Source organism: Notamacropus eugenii, chromosome 2, assembly GCF_028372415.1.
Source record: "Notamacropus eugenii isolate mMacEug1 chromosome 2, mMacEug1.pri_v2, whole genome shotgun sequence".
Classification (NCBI taxonomy): domain Eukaryota; kingdom Metazoa; phylum Chordata; class Mammalia; order Diprotodontia; family Macropodidae; genus Notamacropus; species Notamacropus eugenii.
Genome location: NC_092873.1, coordinates 201302343 through 201321356, shown reverse-complemented (window position 1 = coordinate 201321356; position 19014 = coordinate 201302343). Strand labels below are relative to the sequence as shown.

Here is a 19014-nt window from a genome sequence, read left to right as displayed (position 1 = left end):
TGAGTTCAAATCTGGCCTCAGACACTAGCTGTGTGCCCCTGGGCAAGTCAAGTCAAGTCACCTAACTGTTTGCCTCATTTGTAAAATGAACTGAAGAAGGAAATGGCAAACCACTCCAATGTCTTTGCCAAGGAAACCTCAAATAGGGTCACAGAGTCACACACAACTGAAAACAACTGAATAATAATAAAATTAAAGTGAATCCAGCTAGTATCTATTACAAGTCCACCATGTGTGAAGGACTGTGTGAAATACAAAAAGAAGTTTCAGACACAATGCTCTCCTTCAAGAAGCATACATTATATTTGGAAAAACAATATATAAAACAGTTGTTTTGTAAACTACACAAAAAAGGTCATGGTACAGTGGAATCAGTCCTATAATTAGAGCAAAAGGATGTGGGTACCAGTGTGTGACCTTGAGCTAATCACCTAATTTTTGTAAACTTCAATTTCTTTGTCTATAAATTAGAAGAGATTTTGACTAGGGCCCTTCCAGTTCTGATATTCTGTGTTCCAATGAAATAAAATCTCAGACAACAGTGGAAGAGATAGCAAAAGTCTGTGTGTATCAAGCCAATAGGATAAATGATAAATGCTGTAAGAATTGAAAGAGAGGATAAGTTTGAAGTGTCACTGTGCTATAAAGAGATATTTCGGATACTTTCTATGATAAAGTTGTGTAGGGGTCGATTACAGGACCCCAGCTTTTGCTCTGGCAGAGCATGTTTTAGAAAGCGCCATCGTATTTATAGTAGCTTCTCAAAATACTGAAGTGGGGGGGGGAAGCAACAGCCCTTGAGTGTTCAGAAGAGAGGCGCATGCGCGCTCGTGTGTGTGTGTGTGTGTCTGTCCCTGTATCCATCCAAAGTAGTATTGCAAACATAATGAGTATAGGAACCTATTAATAATTTAATTTAACCTACTGTAGAACAAGCTCAGTATTCTATAAGCAGAGTTATAGCTGGTATGAAATAGTGAATTTATTAAAATATAGTAATCTTTTATCAACTTATAACTGATAAAAGTATGCTGAAAATATAGGGTATGCGCTGACTCTTCATTTTAATAGTGTCTATGTGAAACCAGTTCTGGCAATACAGCATATAGACATTCCATTACAAGTAATCAAGAATTTAGACAAATTCCATAATATTCCGTAACACCTTGTTATATAAGCCACTTGAGGATTTCACATCTTCTCTGAGTAAAGTGATAATACACCATAATAAGTAAAATAAAATTTCAATTTTCTCATAGAAACTGTTTATTCTTTAATAAATGTAAACTCATTTTAAAATCAAACCTAACTTTTATATAATAGTCGAATATTTAGAAATTAGTTGTGCTTAAAATTAAGTAATAGAACTCATATCTCTTTCCTCCTTCAAAACATTTTTTAATCAGTTGCTTTTTTTATGTAGTTAGAAGACTCCATTTTTACTTCTAAAAAAATATAAATTCCTGGTATATTTAAGAAAATTTCTAAGTACTTAAAAATTTCTAAGTTAATTACCCTTTTAAACTACTGCATTTTTCTCTGAAAATATTTGCATTATTTAAAAGTGATATTAAAGAATGCAGTGATTCTTCAATTGAAGGAAGTATCTCAAGAATTAAAAATAGTTATAATTCGGAACACAGAAGAGAGTCACATGGTTAGTGTGAACTGGCTATAATATAGTTATCCCTTCCATATTTTGAGGGTTAGGAATGTGATGCCCCTTTGATCTGGAAAATCCACATGAATTTTTTTGGCACTCTTTTCATTGTATAGAAGAAGTCTGAATTATTATGGTGTTGAAAGATAAAATAATTTACATTATACAATACTATACGTGTATTTTCTGCGTTTCTGAGTTCCTATACTTTTTCTCTGTCATGTGCAACAGGCCTTTGAATATCATCTGCAGCTTCCACAAAATTCCCCCAAAAAATCCCATTTAATTTCTTATGCCAACCCATGATATATCAAAGCCACAGTGGGGAAAGTTACAGTGCAGAAGGATAACTGCATAATCAATGAGGAACTTTGAACTAGAACAGGAGTAAAAGATGTAATCGTAAAAATATATTCATGTGGTGAGGGCAACAGTTGAAATGTGGACAACCCAAGTACTCCCTTGGTAAAAACCAAGACTGTAATAGAAATTGAGGAAAGTTTCTGGCATGTTGAGTGGGCCACTTGTGGGAGAACATGGACAAAGAATTTATCATAATAACTAGACATGGATGGGTTGTTATCTGCATTGTTAGAAGGGATATTCAGATCCACAAGAAACAGATCCATTGGAGGATTTAAAGTATTGGCCTAACTCTTTCAAAGCATAAAAGTAACTAAATTTATTAATGATTTGAGTCTGCATGGTGAATAGAGTCCTAGGCCTCAAATCAGGAAGACTGATCTTCCTGAGTTCCAGTCTGGCCTCAGATACTTACTGGCTATGGGACTCTAGGTAAGTCAAGTCACTTAACTGTTTGCCTTAGCTTCCTCATCTGTAAAAAGAACTGGAGAAGGAAATGTCAGACCACTTCAGTGTCTTTGCCAACAAAACCCCAAATGGGGTTATGAAGAGTCAGATGTAACTGAAACAACAATTCCTTCCAAAGGAAATAGAAATGCAGATGGCAGTACCTATCTTGGTTTCTGTGGTCAAAGAGAACACCAACAATTTGGAAAGCCCAGAGCCTTCTCATCTTATTATTTCTTAATAGAATGATGTATTTCCTTGGGTCCCCCATCACTGACAGTTATTTTGCATTAGAACATAATGTACTGAGCTCAGTCTAAAGCAAAAGACTTTAATGTTCTATTCTAAAAAAATTCTCTTTATACAATTGAATTTTTAAAAAATTGTTGTCATTGTAAACCAGAAAATAGTAAAGAGTGAATTGTACAGTTTGCCTAGTTTTGAGGACTGGAAAGGCAGATCGAACATAAAGACAGGGGCACAAAAGATTTTAAAATCAGTCTAAATAGATTAACAAGCATTTTTCAATAATCTACTATGGTATGCACCAGATATTTGCTAAGTCCTGTGCTAAATGCTAGATACAAAGAGATAAATGAAACAATTCCGGCCCCCAGGGAGCTTACCTTGTTTCACTGAAGGAAGTTTTGCTGAGGTGGCTGGATAGGGGCATGGGTAAGGGTAGAATGGGGGTGAGGGATGGGAGACTGAAGAAGAACTGAGGGATTACAGGTTGAGATGAGAACCAAGAACAAATGGCTCAGTAGGCATAAGAAGCAAGACTGGTAGAAAGCTATTAATAGTAATAGCATTTGCATAGCACTTACCGTGTGTCAGACACTGTGCTGAGTACTTTACAAACATTTCATTTGATCCTCACAACAACCTTGGGATAGATGCTGTTATGTTTCCCGGTTGAGGAAACTGAAGCTGATGGAAATTAAATGACTTTTTTGTCCAGGGTGCCATACACCTAATAAATACTAAGGCTGAATTTGAACCAAGGTTTTCTTGACTCCAGGACCATCACTTTATTCATTGCACCATCAATGACCCAATAGAAGAAGACAATATGACATAAGGGAAAGAAAGAGCATAGGACTTGGTCCCATAGTTCCATTTCTTACATGCATTCCAGCTTTGATTCCATTACTACATGCTATATGTCCTTGGGAGAGTTACTTTACGCCTGAAGGGTATCATCTTTAAAATAAGGGAGTTAAAAGAGATGACCTCCAAAGTTCCTTTCAACTTTGCAATTAGATGAGAGAAGGATTTCAGGGTCCTCAGAGGTTTATAGTTTGGTAGGGCTTTTATAGATGCCTGAAGTGGAATCATTTGAAAGTTGAGGAAGTTGAGGTATTAGAAGGTGTTCATGGTGGATATTGGCATTTAGAACATAAATCAGTCTCAATTTTTCTCATACTCATAGAGTTGTAATAGTTAAAATGTGAGGAAATTCTTTTGACTTTTTTGTTGTTGGATTGCTTTTGAATTTAGCTGGGGCAGATTTATATGGCAATTTTTATTCATGAAGAAAGAAAGAAATGAAGCTCAGACTTCCTGTTGCTGAAATCCATTTACTTGTAATATTCAGGGTCATAATGTAAGTTTGATAATCCCTTAAGTTGGAGATATTGCATTCTAGTGGCAAAATTATCTATAATAGGCTGATGCTTGAGATTAGAGTAGTGGTGTTGGTCAGGTTTCATTTTGTGCTCACATCACACTGGAAATAGACATAATTGATAAGTGAGAGTTTGGAGGAGTAGTAATAAATTCCTTAGGTTGTTATTTCGTGTGTGTTTATATCTAGCATGAAAAAGATTGAAAGGAAGAATGTTGATAGTATGATCCCCAAAGAATGTTTTGTTTGGAAGTTTTTACCTGATATTCTTGAAAAGTTAATTTTTTATGACATTTGAATGATTTCTGATAAAATGTAATAGAAAGCACTGTCAGGCTTTTTAAACCTTGACATTTTTCCTTGCTTTAGCTTTCAGAGCTTTAAATAAAATTTGAAGAGTTGGAGATGCATCATATTCAAAACTCTAGCATTATGTAAGCAAAATTGATTCTCTTACCCCACCCTGTACTTTGCTTCTTTATTTTAAAGATCACTTTCCACTCAATTTCCTGAAACAAAAGTAGTAGAGAGGAGTCAGAGTATGGAAGTACAGCTGGTCTTCAGAACTTAGCCTCTCCATTGCCAAAAGGAAAGTGGGAAGATAGAAGGTGTTCTGGCAGGAGTAGAAATTGAGACCTAATTGCTATTTTTCTCCTTCAACTTACTTTAAAAGAACACTTGTCTCTACATTAAATTCTTTTGCCTTTTTTTTGTCGAACTGCTTTTGAATTTAGCTGTGGCAGATTTGTATGGCAGTTTGTTTTCCTGCATAATGAAATAAATGAAGCTCAGACTTTTCCTGTTGTCTGAATCCATTTTGAGGATATTCAGGGGCATATTACTAGTTTAATAATTCCTTTTTTGGAGTTTTGGATTCATTCTAGTAGTGAAATTATCTATAATAGACTGATGTTTGAGATTAGATAGTTCTGGGGGCTCTCCCCTTCAGAGCTCAATATTATTTAATTAAGTCTTTATTCTTATTTTTAAATTTTTTCATTGAATATTTCCATTGGGGTTGAACCAATTGCTATATTTTGAATGATTATAACTTCCAGTAGTACAAATTCAGATAATGCAACAACTTAAGAGGATCAGTTATTTGCATTAATTGGGACCTAGCTCTGTTCTCACTTGAATGTTTGAATGTACGGGAAGACTAAAACAGGTACTTTATCGGTAACTTTTCTGAGTCTGGCCATTGCCACTGGTAGTTCTTGGATCTGTTAGAAGGGTACAAGAGGTAAATTTAATCTTCAAAGCTTTCTTTCTTGGGAGGAGATCACAGAGGGTGGAGATAAGAGAGCAGGTTGGAAATGAAGGCAAAGAGTAGTTTTGTTTGCTTGGAATGCATAAATACATAAAGAGATAGCATAAAATGATGCCAAACAAGTTAGATCTGAGCTTGGACATGTAGGTTAGAACTCACTTATGGAGAGCACTGAATAACATTCAGGAGTTTATACTTTATTCAGAAGGCAATTGAGAGCCGTGGTAGGTTGGTCATTATTTTTTTAAATAAAGGACTAATGTGATTTTAGTGGTCATTTAAAAAGATTACTGGGATAGCAAGGTGAGAGATGGATTGAAGAAAGCTAGGGCTACTTTAGGCAGGAAGACCATTTAGGGAAACATTTTAGTAGTCTAAGTAGGAAGAAATGAAGGCCTTGAGTATGGTGATCATAGTAGGACGGGGGAAAGAGGAAGAAGGGGAGAAGTAGAAATGATAGAATTTAGCAACTGGATCTTTAGGGGGAGAAAAGAGGGAACAGTCAAAGATGACCATATTATTAGGAAAATGGGAATGTGGTGGTGCTGTGAACTAAAATTGAGAAAGCAGGGAGAGGGACAAGTTTAGGGGGAAAGATGATGAGTTCAGTTTTAAACATATTGAGTTTGAGGTGCTAATGCAACATTGAGATGGAAATATAGGTTCTTGTAGCTAATAATATAAACAATAAGCTCCTTGGGGAATACCCATACTCAGAAGCCAAAGAGAAGAGAAAGAAGAGAGTGATCAGAGAGAAAAACAAGGAGACAGAATAGACAATTAGACCAGACTAGAAGGGTCAAAGAGGATGAAGTCAGAAAAAAAGGGATTTTACTTGCTGATAGGGAGCTCAATATTATCTTGGAGAGTTCCAGTGGAACAGTAGATTTGTAGGTCAAATTACAAGTGGTTAAGGACTGAGTGGGTGATTTTTTAAAAAGTAGAGACAGTGAGTTCAGAATATTATTTTTCAGAACAGAAATTTTTGAGAGAGGCAGAGAAAAGAAATGGGATGATGACTTGAGATATTCATAGGATCAAGGGAAGTTTCCCTTTCTCCTTGATACTGGTGAGATAATTAAGAATTGAAGATACATTTTGAGGTTTAAAGAAAGGACTCAGAATGAGAGATTTTATGTGCATGAGAAATATGAAGGAAAGGTAATATGATTGGCACACCTGGTTATAGAAGAGGTTGGTAGAGGATTTACTTTTGGGAAAGTAGAGAGTCAACTAACTCTTCCTCTGAGACTGCCAGAAAGGATGGATGAGGATGGCAAAAAGATCAGAGGAGTTTAAACTAAAAAGACTAAAGAAAAAGCTATAGTTTTTATTCATGGTGGTGAGATTCTTTTAGTAAACATTGGAAACCTGGAAGTATCTCATTATATGTTTAAGGAGTGAATTTTTACTTAATTATTTACTCACTTTTTGATATACAATAAATGGCAAAATTGCATATATATTAAAAAAAACTATTAAGTATGAATTATAACCCTGTTTTCATTTTTCTTCTCCCTCAGATGATGAAACATGCTTGGAATAATTATAAACTTTATGCCTGGGGATTAAATGAACTGAAACCTATATCAAAAAAAGGACATTCAAGTAGTTTATTTGGTAAGTAGTATGTACTTTGGTACTTAGATAGTGACTCTTCCTCAACTCAACATTACCTGTAATTCTGTACACCTATAGGGTTACTGATAACAAACATAAGTAAGGATTCAAAATTTATTATAGATATATTAAGTTAATAAAGTTTGTTGGCAGTGGTATTAGTAGCTATGTCTAATTTGACCATAAGAGGTGGCTTTATCTTACATGAATAGTCGATGTAGCCGATCAGATGTGTTTATGTTGTCTTATATGTTTCTACCTATTATTAGCTTCTGTATTGCAAGAGAAAGTAGGCCTCAGTTATTTACCTTACTCATGTTACATTTATGTAGCACCTTTACATTTTCTAAGGACTTTCATATGCTTTATTTAATTTCATTCTTATAGGGAAGTAAATAATAATTATTGCTAGTTCATGGATTAAGAAGTTAAAGCATAGATTTAAGTGATTCACTCAAGAGTATCCAGCTAGTGATAGACAATTGAGAGACTTCTGTCTAGTCTTTCCACTAGACTAGGCTACCTGATTATGTGGCCAAGGTAATAGGTTCAATTCCTAGATGCACCAATTGACCTTGTTCTGTCTAGCATCAACAGAAGAGATTGAGGATTGTTATACTTATGTTTCTCCATAAATTTTAGTTGTACTATGAAGTAAATGTGGTCCCCTATGGTTTGTGCTCTGAAAACATGATCAGATGGTATTGTAGTATTTATTTTATGCTAAGGTGATCATCTCTTCTCCCTTTCCCCTTCTCCCTTATTTCTTCCCTCATTCTCCAGAGCTACTTTTCCTTGTTTACTTCCCAAGAGAACTCTGGGGAGAAAAAAGGATAAAGGCCTTGAGGTGGTGGGTTTGAGGGGTGGGTTATTCTTTGGTTTCTTAAACCAGGAAATTGAATATACAATTCATTCAAAATACAGGGTCTCTGGAAGTTGAGTATGTTCCTTTTTAATCTAAAATCAAATTAGCCTCCAAGTAGGCAGTGGCTCTTTGCATGGTCCCTTGATGGACAAAGGAAAATTTCTTTAGTCAGCAGAGAATCAAATCTTATAGAACTTTAAACAGGTCACAATTCTTTATTAACGTAATTAATTTTGAGAGACAAACCATCCAAATTCTTTTGTTGAAGTACTACTTTGGTTTTTTTAAGGATTATTTATAAAATAGATCATCAGTTTATGTTTGAAAACCTATTTTACATGAGTTTTTACAAAGTGTGCATACATATTGTCATAGTGTTTGACTTACAATGAAATTAACACAAAGGAACACACAAGCCAACAATAGACTGTGTATTATGTATTTTCAAATGAAGCCTTGTATAGCCCAATTAATTCATTTTGTGTTATCATTCAAATCTATTCATCACAGTTTACCAGGATATTACTGTGTGATCTCTCATATATATATATATTACATATATTTATATCAATATATGTATTATAAATAGATATATATGTATTACAAATATAAATACATATTTATGTATCATAAATATATATAACATATAATACATATGTTATATGTATGTATATACATATCTCTATATATGTATGTATATATGTAATACTGTGGGACAGTCTGGTGGTGTAGTGGATAGAGTGTCAAATCAGGAGTCAGGAAGACTCATCTTTGTGAGTTCAAATCTGGCCTTAGACACTTAAAAGTTGTGTGACATGGGGTAAGTCATTATCCCTGTTTGCTTCGGTTTCCTCATCTGTAAAACAAGCTGGAGAAGGAAATGGCAAACCACACCAATATCTCTCTACCACTCAACAACTAAATAACATATGTACTGCAGTACTTTTTTAACACTCATTTTTTAAAAAGATTTTCTTTTACACCTAATGGAAATCAAAGTACTCAGGGTCATAGAATTTAGGGGTCAAATACATCTCAGTCCAACCCCCTCATTTTCCAAATGAAGAAACTTAAGTGTGGACTGGTTACATGAATTGTCCAATGTCACATGTGGTAAGCAGCAGATCTGAGTACTCTGACTGGAAATCTACTGTTCTTTCCATGACGGGAAATTTAAAGTCAATAACGATAAACCCAAGGCAGTGCAAAGTTTAGATGAGAGTCCCTTATCTTAGAGAATCTTAGAGTCTAGGAAGGAGATACGACAGCGAATTGATTTACAAAGTAGGCTTATAAGCTTTCCTCTGTGAAGGCTCTTAATTTCCATTATGTATTCCATCATATCCAAGATCTGTGGTTTTGGTGTCACTGAACACCTGAAGTCATTTCTCTTGGATCTTTCCCATTCATTATCCTTTGTCATTTTGTTTTTCATCTATCTTTCTTTTCCTCCTCTTTTGCTCTTTATTTTTCATACACATTCTCTTTTCTTTCCCCTTCTTTTTTCTTTTTAGCTTCTGCCATAGGCTTTATTGGAATTAATATTACTTAATCTTATTAGTAGCACCGAGAGTTGGGAATGTCATTGATCTGTGCCCTAAGATATATTACTGGAATAAATGTCTCAAAGATCATCATGATAAAAGGGCATAATACTTTACTCAGTGTTACTGAACTCAGTTCACTACTGAAATGTTTGATTGTTCCTGATCATCTTAGGGCTTTAACATACTCAAATTATAATGCTTACAGATTCAATTAAATTGGAACCCTAAATGATTTGTCCCTGAGCTTTTAACATATCTCTTTCCCAAGTTGGTTTGTATAGAAATTTGTCAAAATGAAAAATTTTGATTGCTTAAGAATATTATTTCTTTGAATATTTTTTTTACTTATTGAATAATTTTTAAGAATCTAAAATTTCTAATACTACTTTGGTCTTTTACTAAGCTTAAAATTGGTTGCATTTTACCAAGTTCCTTATTCAAAAGATCTTTTTGTTTCTTTCTAATTTTGTAATGAGGAATATTTATTTATTTAGATATTTATTGATCCTGAGAAACATTATACTTTTCCCCTACTTATTTAATTTGCATAGACATGAAATAGCTTTAGCTTTGCTCTGTGAAAGTATATTGTAGAATATGCAAGATAACTTACTGTTTTTAATAATAGTAATAATTTAATTTGAGGAAAGAAAATACAATTCTCCCACAGTACTTATCACTTTATCTTCAAATTAAGGTTGGACATGTAGGGTGACTATCCTAATACCTTAGCCTTACTTGTTATAAAACACTGTAAAATTTTAGTTTTTACAGTCGTTATATATTTTATTATTGTTTCTGTGAAGCTGTTCTTAACTTTAATCAGAGAATAGCAAAATTATGTTAAGAGACTCCTTTACCTAACAGAAATGGGAAAAACAACAAGCTCTTTACTATGTAGATTCTTAGGAAATGATTATCTGCATAACTGTAGGTTGTTCCGAGAATTGACTTTCAAAATAGCTTTTTAGAGCACAGTTAAATAATTTCAAAATCATGAAACTTTTTAGTAGCTTTTTCTCCTCAAGGTTATTCTCAACCAGTTAGAGTGTAACAACAATTTCAGACCAGTTTTACATTTATTATTTGCATACTGTGTGCAAAGCTTTATGCTAAGAACCTGAGATCCTCAAAGTTAGTTAAGATAGGGATTCTAACCTCACTCTACTGGGGGGATGGTTCATTAGCTTTAGAGCCAGGTGGGATTTAAGAAATCATCTAGTCCAACCCTTTCATTTTACAGATGAAAATTAAGGCCTAAATAGGTGCACACACCCAGAATCACAAAGGTAGCAGAGAGTACCATAGTAGGGTTTTAGAACCAAGGACATCTGACTCCAAACTGACTGTTCCATTGTGCCAACTTTGATTCCCATAATACGTACACAGATTAAAATATCTCCCTCTACATAGAGACATATACTTAAAAATGGATTCTAATTTCAGACTTCCATCAGCATCAGCATAAACCCATGACAAGCTACTTTTTCCTTCTGTGTCCAAGCCTCTTCTGTGGGAAAGAAATCTGGTCATTTCATTAAGACAATTTTAAGAATGATAACATGAGGCAGCTAGTTTCAGAGTGGACAAAACACCGTTTGGCCTCAGATTCTTACTGGTTGTGTGACTCTGAGAAAGTTATTTAGTCCTTATGTGCCTGTTTCCTTATCTGTAAAATGGACATAAATAATAGCACCTACCTCCCAGGATTGCTATGAGGATAAAATAACATGATTTTTGTAAAGTGCTTTACAAACCTCAAAGTGCCATATGAATTGCTTATTATTACTATGATTGCTAGTAGCTACCACTAACACCTCAGCTAAATTTAATGTACTTAAATTTTCTAAATGCTTCCTAAAAATGAAAAGAAGTAATGGTATTTCTTACCACAAAAATTTCTCTCGTCAGCCAGTACTGCAAAGCAGAGACCAGATATTTGCATTTGAATTGAAACTAGAAAATCAAAACATTACTTTAAAAGGCCTTAACCACTTTATAATTGATATTTCAGTAAAACTGGTAGTTGATAAATTCCTGTTTTGAAGCTATTTTTCTTTTTGTACCAGTATACCCCCCCAGTCATATTTTAAAATAAAATTGGCAAAATGCAAAAAATTAGGCTTTAAGGTGTATTTCATCAAAGGTGTTCTGCCAATTGCTTTTTTCCTTTAGATTAGATTTAAAATTGATCAGTGAATTTTTGGTTGTGAAACATTTTTAATTTTTTTTATTATTTTATTTGTTTACAGTGTTGTACAATCACTTCCATATAGCTTAGATTTTTTTTCCCCTCCCTTCCCCTCCTTCCCCCCTACCTCTCCACTCCCTCCCTGAGATGGCATGCAATTTTATTTAGGTTCTACTCATACATTCCTATTAAATACATTTTCACCTTAGTCATGTTGCACAGAAGAATTAAAATGAATGGGAGAAATCATAAAACAAACCAAAACATAATACAAAAGAAAATGATCTGCTTCATTCTGTGATCAAATTCCATAGTTCTTTCTCTGGATGTGGAAGGCTTTAAATTGTACGATTAGCATTTTCTTGTACTAATTTCTTGGTATTTGCTTTGTGAAGGTTTACCTGTGAATTCCCATTTGGAGTCTAACATTGATAAATGCAGCTCTTGGTTCTCCAGAATACTGATGATCCATACTTTGGGCCCTGCATTAGAATAAGAATTTGTAGTCTCTTTTCCATTACACTGTAGAATAAAAATACTTGTTCTTTTTCTAATCTGACATAATTCTTCATAAATAAGCAATTCCTGATAATCAGTATTAAGGGTCATTTTTGCATAAAATGTGTACCATTTTATACTTCTTGGAAATGATATTGTATTACTGGGAAACTATTGTTGATTTTCTCTGCTGTGTTCTAATCTATTGGCGCAATTATTTGAGCATGGACTACGTTCTATTTTTTTACAAAGTTTACATGGGAATGAATGTACTGACCTTGTTCAAGGCACAAGAGGTAGAAATAGGTTAATTCTTTTTTTTCCTCATTCCCAAATTGGTTCATTTATTCTCTATTGAATAAATCTCATTTTGCTTTAGTACTTGTGTCTCAGAGCAGGGTGAATGGGGGTGCGGGGAGGGAGTACTGGATTTGGAATCAGAATTGTTTCTCCCACTTAGTACCTCAGAGACCTTGGGTAGGTCATTTAAGCTGTCTGGGACTCAATTTCATCTGTAAGATGAAGAAGTTGGTTCAGAATTCAGTCCTTTAAAATGGAAAGAAATCTGCTTTTGGAGTTAAAAACCTGTGTTGCTCAAATCCAATACGATATGTGACAGCCCCATGGGTCTCAGTTTTCTCATCTGTAAAATGAAGGAGGTTAGACTAAATGAGTTTGCTTCCAGCTCCAGATTTGTGATCTTACCATCTAACACTATGCAATTTAGGTCAAATTATACTCAGAATGCATATTATAATGTACCAGTATGGTTTCATACAATTTCTTTTGGTTTTTAATTATATAATTTGAATTTGTTTGAGGGCCAATATTTGTTTAGTGTAGACAAATCAGAAAGTAAATTTGGAGAAGTTTATTTTATTTTACATATGGTAAAATGGTAAGCATGTTTCCAATTCTATCTTGTTATATATGCTATTGTTTCAATTTTGGTATGTGACCTATACATGTATGTATGTGTATATATATATATATATGTATATGTATATATATATGTATATATATATGTATGTATATATGTGCATATCTATACATACACATATACTTTGGTAGTATAAGAGAATTTTAAAATGTGATCATGAAGCATTAGAGTTTTTTAATTCAAAATTAACATCTATTCACTTGAAAGGATTTCATTATGTTGTTAATATTAGTCACTAACTGATCTGAATGGGTGTTGTTGACTAAAGAGACTTTTATTTTGAAGGCACAGTCAGATTGTTAGCTGTATCTGTAAACCACACTTTATTAAATAAATAATTTTCTCTTATTTTCAGGCAACATCCAAGGAGCAACAATAGTAGACGCCCTAGATACTCTCTTTATAATGGAAATGAAAGATGAATTCAAGGAGGCAAAAGAATGGGTTGAAAAAAATTTAGATTTTAATGTGGTAAGTTAAATACAAGTTAGCATAATTATTTGTTAATTCTACCCTTAAAACATGAGCTGATATTTTGCAGTAAAGTAGCTACGGTGTTATACTACACCCTAGCAGTAACAAATCATAGTGCAGTTCTTATAATATAATCTTTCTCAAATTGGTCCATTCTCAAATAGGAAAGTTGCAGTTCTGAGCCTTCCTTCCCTACTTCCCCCAGACTTATGCATACTTTGGGGTAAACTAAGTATATTACATTCATAAATAAACTAAACTTTGCCTTTACCAAGGGAGAAAAAAGATGAAACGAAAGTAACACCAGTAGATCAAAATTTTAGCACTGATGAAATAAAATCGCAACTGAAACTAGAAGTATTAAAGTCAAATCATATCTAAGAAATTAGCCTAATGAAAATAACCATGAAATAAAATCAAAAGACTTTCTTTTACCCATAATATATAATTTCCTTATTAAAGACTAAGCTGGTCATAAGTGTAGCTAGATAGTGCAGTGAATACAGTGCTGCACTCAAAGTGAGGAAGTCCTATGTTCAAAACCCCTTCTAATCACTTACCAGCCATGTGACCCTGAGTAAATCAAGACCTCTCAGCCTCAATTTCCTTGCCTCTAAAACAGAGCTAATAATAGCTCTTATTGTACAGGACTGTTGGAGGATAGCAATGAGATCATATGCAAAATGCTTTGTAAAAATTAAAGCCATATACAAATGCTAACTGTCATCATTATTAAAATATTCCCCAAATCTGCTACGTAATTTACTCCAATACACATAGCAGCTTCCAGCTTCCAGAAACAAGATAATGAAGAATAGTTGGGGGGGGGAGGGGGGGAGTAATTACTGTATTGTGATGTTTACTTGAATGTAGTTTTATCTAGCTTTGAGGGCATTCTTATGAAGATGGTACTTGCCCTTTGATTCCCTAATTTAGAGGGAAAACCACACTGGCCAGAGAGGAAGCAAAGTGACCTGGCCTCCTGACATGGTATTAGGCCTTGGAGAGACGGCAAAGGCCCTTGCCAGATTATATTGGAAGGCAGTTACCACTACTCTACCTGCTAGTATAGCTACCTCTTCATATGTTTGAGAAATTGTGAACGAACGAAAGCATATTTGTTTGGTCTGTAACAAACTTGTGAGGTTCCCTTTTGAATAACTTTTCAGCGGGATAGATAATAGTTTTGTTGTTTCTTTTTTCTGCTGTAATGTATAAGTACTTTCCAAACAAGTTAATCCTGAATTTCCCCCTTAATTTATAAAGCTAGTTCAAAGTTAAGTAGCATTTTCTAGATCTTTTTTATTACAACTGAAATACTGTTTGTTGTTAAAACTTCAAATACTCTTACAGTGTGATTTCCATCTCCTCCACCCCCAAAAATATAGATTATGTTAAAAATGAATTTTTATCCAAAAGAATAAGATTTCTTTATTAAAAACAGGCATAAGAAGCGAGATATAAATGTGGTTTTTTTAATGAAAATTTGTTATTACATAGACAAACACTTTTCTTTTTGGTTTGCAAATGTTAAAATTTTTAGCAGAAATAAAAATGGGAATTGTATTAGAATATAATTGAATTTGTCTATTTTTTTTACTGTAAAGGGACATTTGAACAAGAAGGATTGTTTTGGCAAATTTAGTTTCTCATAGATAAAGTAAATGCATATAATAAATGCTCTTCATTGGTTTATGCTGCCAATAACTAAAATTCATTGAGATTCAGTTATACAGTAATAACCAAACTTTTTGCATTATCATTAGTACAAAGTTCAAATAACTTCAAAAATTGCTTAAAATCCTAGGAATAATTTGTACCTGGGAGTAGGAGAGATGGTTTCACAGTCAATTCTCCTGGTTAACCAGAAGGCTCACATGAAATGCAGAAAGAACATAATGTGTATTCTAAATTGAATGCAAACTTTGTTCTGAAAGATTAGGAACAAAAACTTCTTCTCAATAATTAAAATTTGTCCTGGCAATTGAACATCCTCCTATTAATTCCAAGAGAGGTTTCCAAGTCATCAATCCAGTTCAAAGAAGGGGAAATTATAAGAACAGAGAAATTAGTAGCTGGAGAAGAGGAGTCTTGTTTCCACATAATAAGCAGACTATATTTGCATTATCAATAGGACATAGTTCAAATGACTTCTAGAGGTACTTAAATTCATAAGAATGATTTGTACCTGGGAGTAGGTGAGATAGTTTTACAGCATCTTTCATCAGTGAAATCCGAAATTGGAGGACAGATTCAAGGTCTGTGCTATAATGAATTCTGTACTAGAGAATGGTCAATTGAGGCTAAGTATAGTGGTTAATGTTAATTATGATTAACTAGCTTCCCTTTCATGTCTGTGTTCCTATTCCCAATCTGTCTCTCTATTCATAATAGCTTTTCAAGGTTTATGCCCTCAATAACTGTGAGTTCCTCTTTCAGCTTTCTCCATCCGTCCCTTTCATAGAAAAATGAATCAGTAGTTATTTTTTGAGTTCTTGCTACATACAAGACACTACATATTATACAGTATAAAGAATAAAAATTAATATGACACTGCCCTGTCCTCAGAAACTTTACAATGTAGATCAGAAGTTCTTAACCTGGGGCCCATGGGCTTTTTGTTTTCAATAGTTTGATAATGATATTATAATATAACTGGTTATGTGGCATTTAAAAAACTTGACATAATTTCTTGGTAACTTAATCATTTTATTAATAATTCCAACATGTTTATTAATAAAAGGATGGTCATTTGACTATCTCTTTTAAACCAAAGACCCCTCATGGCAGAGGGCTCACAGTTTATATGCCCTTGGAAGTATGTTCCTGAGAGTGGCAATCAACTCTGATTGATTAAGGAGAATGACTGTTATGAGGGGTTGAGCTATATTATTAAAATGGAAATCTTGGGATATAGGACTTGAATCACCCAAATCTTGGTCAGAGACCTATTAATTTCCATATCGCCTGTCTGACAAAAGGTGAATCAACATTTTTCCCACGATGAGAAGGAATCATCTCAGTCCCAACTTAAAACTTCTTTTACTGTGTGATTAGATCTTGACCTGGGTAAATCTTTAAGAAAGATTTCCCACATTGGTTGATTTCTAGAGGAGGAAGTAGAAAAGGAGAAAAAACTTAGTTCTGATCCAACAGTTAGTTATTAAATACAAGAGAGAAATAATTTCTTTCAGTCATCTTTGTAATATAGGAGTTTACGTAGCATGAGACCGCTAAGTGGCATAGTGGATAGAAGTCTGGTCTCGGAAGCAGGAAGACCTGTGTCCATATCCTGCCTATTGACTAGTTGTGTGACCCTAAGCAAATCACTCAACGTCTCAGCCCCAGTCTCTTCATCTATAAAATGGGAATATAATAGTACTAATATGACCAAAATTGTTGAGAGGATCAGATGAGATGACATGTAAAACATGGTATAAGCCTTAAAGTACTACGTAAATGGCTGTTGAATGTGCTTGGATTTTACCAGATTGCCCAAGGGAGTCCATGGTACAAAAAATCTCTGGTCTATGTGAAAACATGCCCTAACCTAGGAATTTGACATTAAAAGACAAACACAAAAATCAGGATAACAATGGAAAAGATATCATAAAGTATCATGGGGTTATAAGAAAAAGGGAGAGATTATTTCAGATTGGGATGATCAGGAAGGAAAGGTTTACTAAGGAAGTGAGATTTGACTTAGGTCTTGAAGGAAGAATAGGACTTATTTAATTATAGCATCTCGTCCATATATGATATTTTATCAGATCAAAGGTTTTACAGTTACAAAGCATACATTATGTATTTCATTTATCCTTCACAATAACCTTGTGAGGTAGATAGAAATCTATTATTAACCCCATTTTATTCTTTGGAAAACTGAGGATCAAGTTAAATAACTTCCCCAAGGTCACATAGAGTAACTAAGAATTCAGAACTAGGACCTGTTTCCTAATTTTAGAATTACCCTACAGTCTTTCCCCTATTGCCATGCTGCCTCTCCAAGCATTTATCAATTTGTTCATTCAACAAATGCTTACTAAGCATCTGTTTCTGAAGGAGTATTGGGCAAGATGCTAGGAAATAAAAGTCCCTGCTCTCAAGGTATGATCTCTCCAAGAGAGCTGTAGAGCAAAGTATCGTGTGAGGTATAAGGAGGAAGACAGCTGATATGATTAGCAAAGGAAAGCCCTCAGGTGGGCAAGAACATGAGTTAGGCTTTAAAAGTTCAGTGAAGTGGGAAAAAGAGGAAATTCCAGGCACGGGGAAAAGCATAAGCAAAGTATAATGGAATTATAGATTTAGATCTGGAAGGTACTGTGAGACCATCATGTCAGACTGCCTCATTTAGAAACCCAGAGAAATTAAATGACGTACCCTTGATCATAAATTTATCTGAGATTAGATTTGGATTTGGAACTTTTCTTACTTCCTCTTCTATTCATTATATCTTACTGCCTGACATGGAAATGTTTGGGGATCAGTTAGGTTAAAATATTTATGATGAGATAAAGCTAGAAATATAGTATGTTGTCAGATTGTGGAAGACCTGAATGCCTGACAAAAAAGTCTACCCTTTACTTGTTAGGCAGTTGGAAGCCACTGAAGATTTTTTTACCAAAGGAGAGAGTTGTATGGCTAAATAGATATATCAGGAAGATAAGTACATCAGTAGAATGAAACATAGATTGGAGGGATAAGAATGGAGGTAGAAAGACCAGTTAGGAGATTATTGAAATAGTTCAGGCAGGTGATAATGAGAACCTGTACTGAAGTCTTATAATGGTTGAATAGAAAGATGGTAATGGATTTGAGAAATGATATTGGAACAGAATCAATAAAAATTGGTGAAAACTTAATTATGAGAAATAGATAAGGAAGAAGAGTCAAAGAATCACTTGGGAGACTAGCCAAGTCACGGCTAGATAAATACTTGGGAGTTATTTGCATAGGGGAGATAGTTGAAGCTGAGGAAATGAATGGGATTTCCAAGGGAGAGAATACATGGAAAGAAGAAAAGATGAACAAGAACAGAACCTTGAAGATCGTGAAGGTCACATAACTTGTCAGTATCTGAGGCAGGATTCAGATTCACAGGTTCCTGACTTAAGGTGCAGTGCCATATTCACTAAGCCATTCCAAGATGGTGTAAAAAGTTGATCTAACCTTAAATTCTACCAGGCAGCTTCCCAGTTTTCCCAGCAGTTTTGTCAACTAGTGAGTTTTTCCACCAGTGGAGGTCATCTTTGGTTTTATAAAACACTATTCCACTATATCTATTTACTTCTAAATATTGTTCTTAATTTGTCCCAGTGATTACCTTTTCTCTTTTTTTAACCAGTACTAAATTATTTTGATAACCACAGTACGGCAGTACAGTTTGAAATCTGGGAGTGTTAAGTCTGCTTCGTTTCCACTCTTTAAAATTGTGGCTCTTGAAATTCTGATCTTTTGCTCTTCCAGGTGGATTTTTAAAAAAAAAAAATTCTATCTACAGAGTAATCCTTTG

At 34.2% G+C, this 19014-nt stretch overlaps 1 protein-coding gene across 1 annotated transcript in view; it reads left to right on the top strand.

Annotated features, from left to right (window-relative positions):
- MAN1A1 (mannosidase alpha class 1A member 1) overlaps nt 1–19014 on the top strand; it is a 171390-nt gene that overhangs the window by 38132 nt on the left and 114244 nt on the right. The window contains exons 3-4 of the mRNA XM_072643165.1: nt 6891–6987; nt 13384–13499. Coding sequence (XP_072499266.1) covers nt 6891–6987; nt 13384–13499 — 213 coding nt within the window. The remainder of the gene's footprint in view (nt 1–6890; nt 6988–13383; nt 13500–19014) is intronic.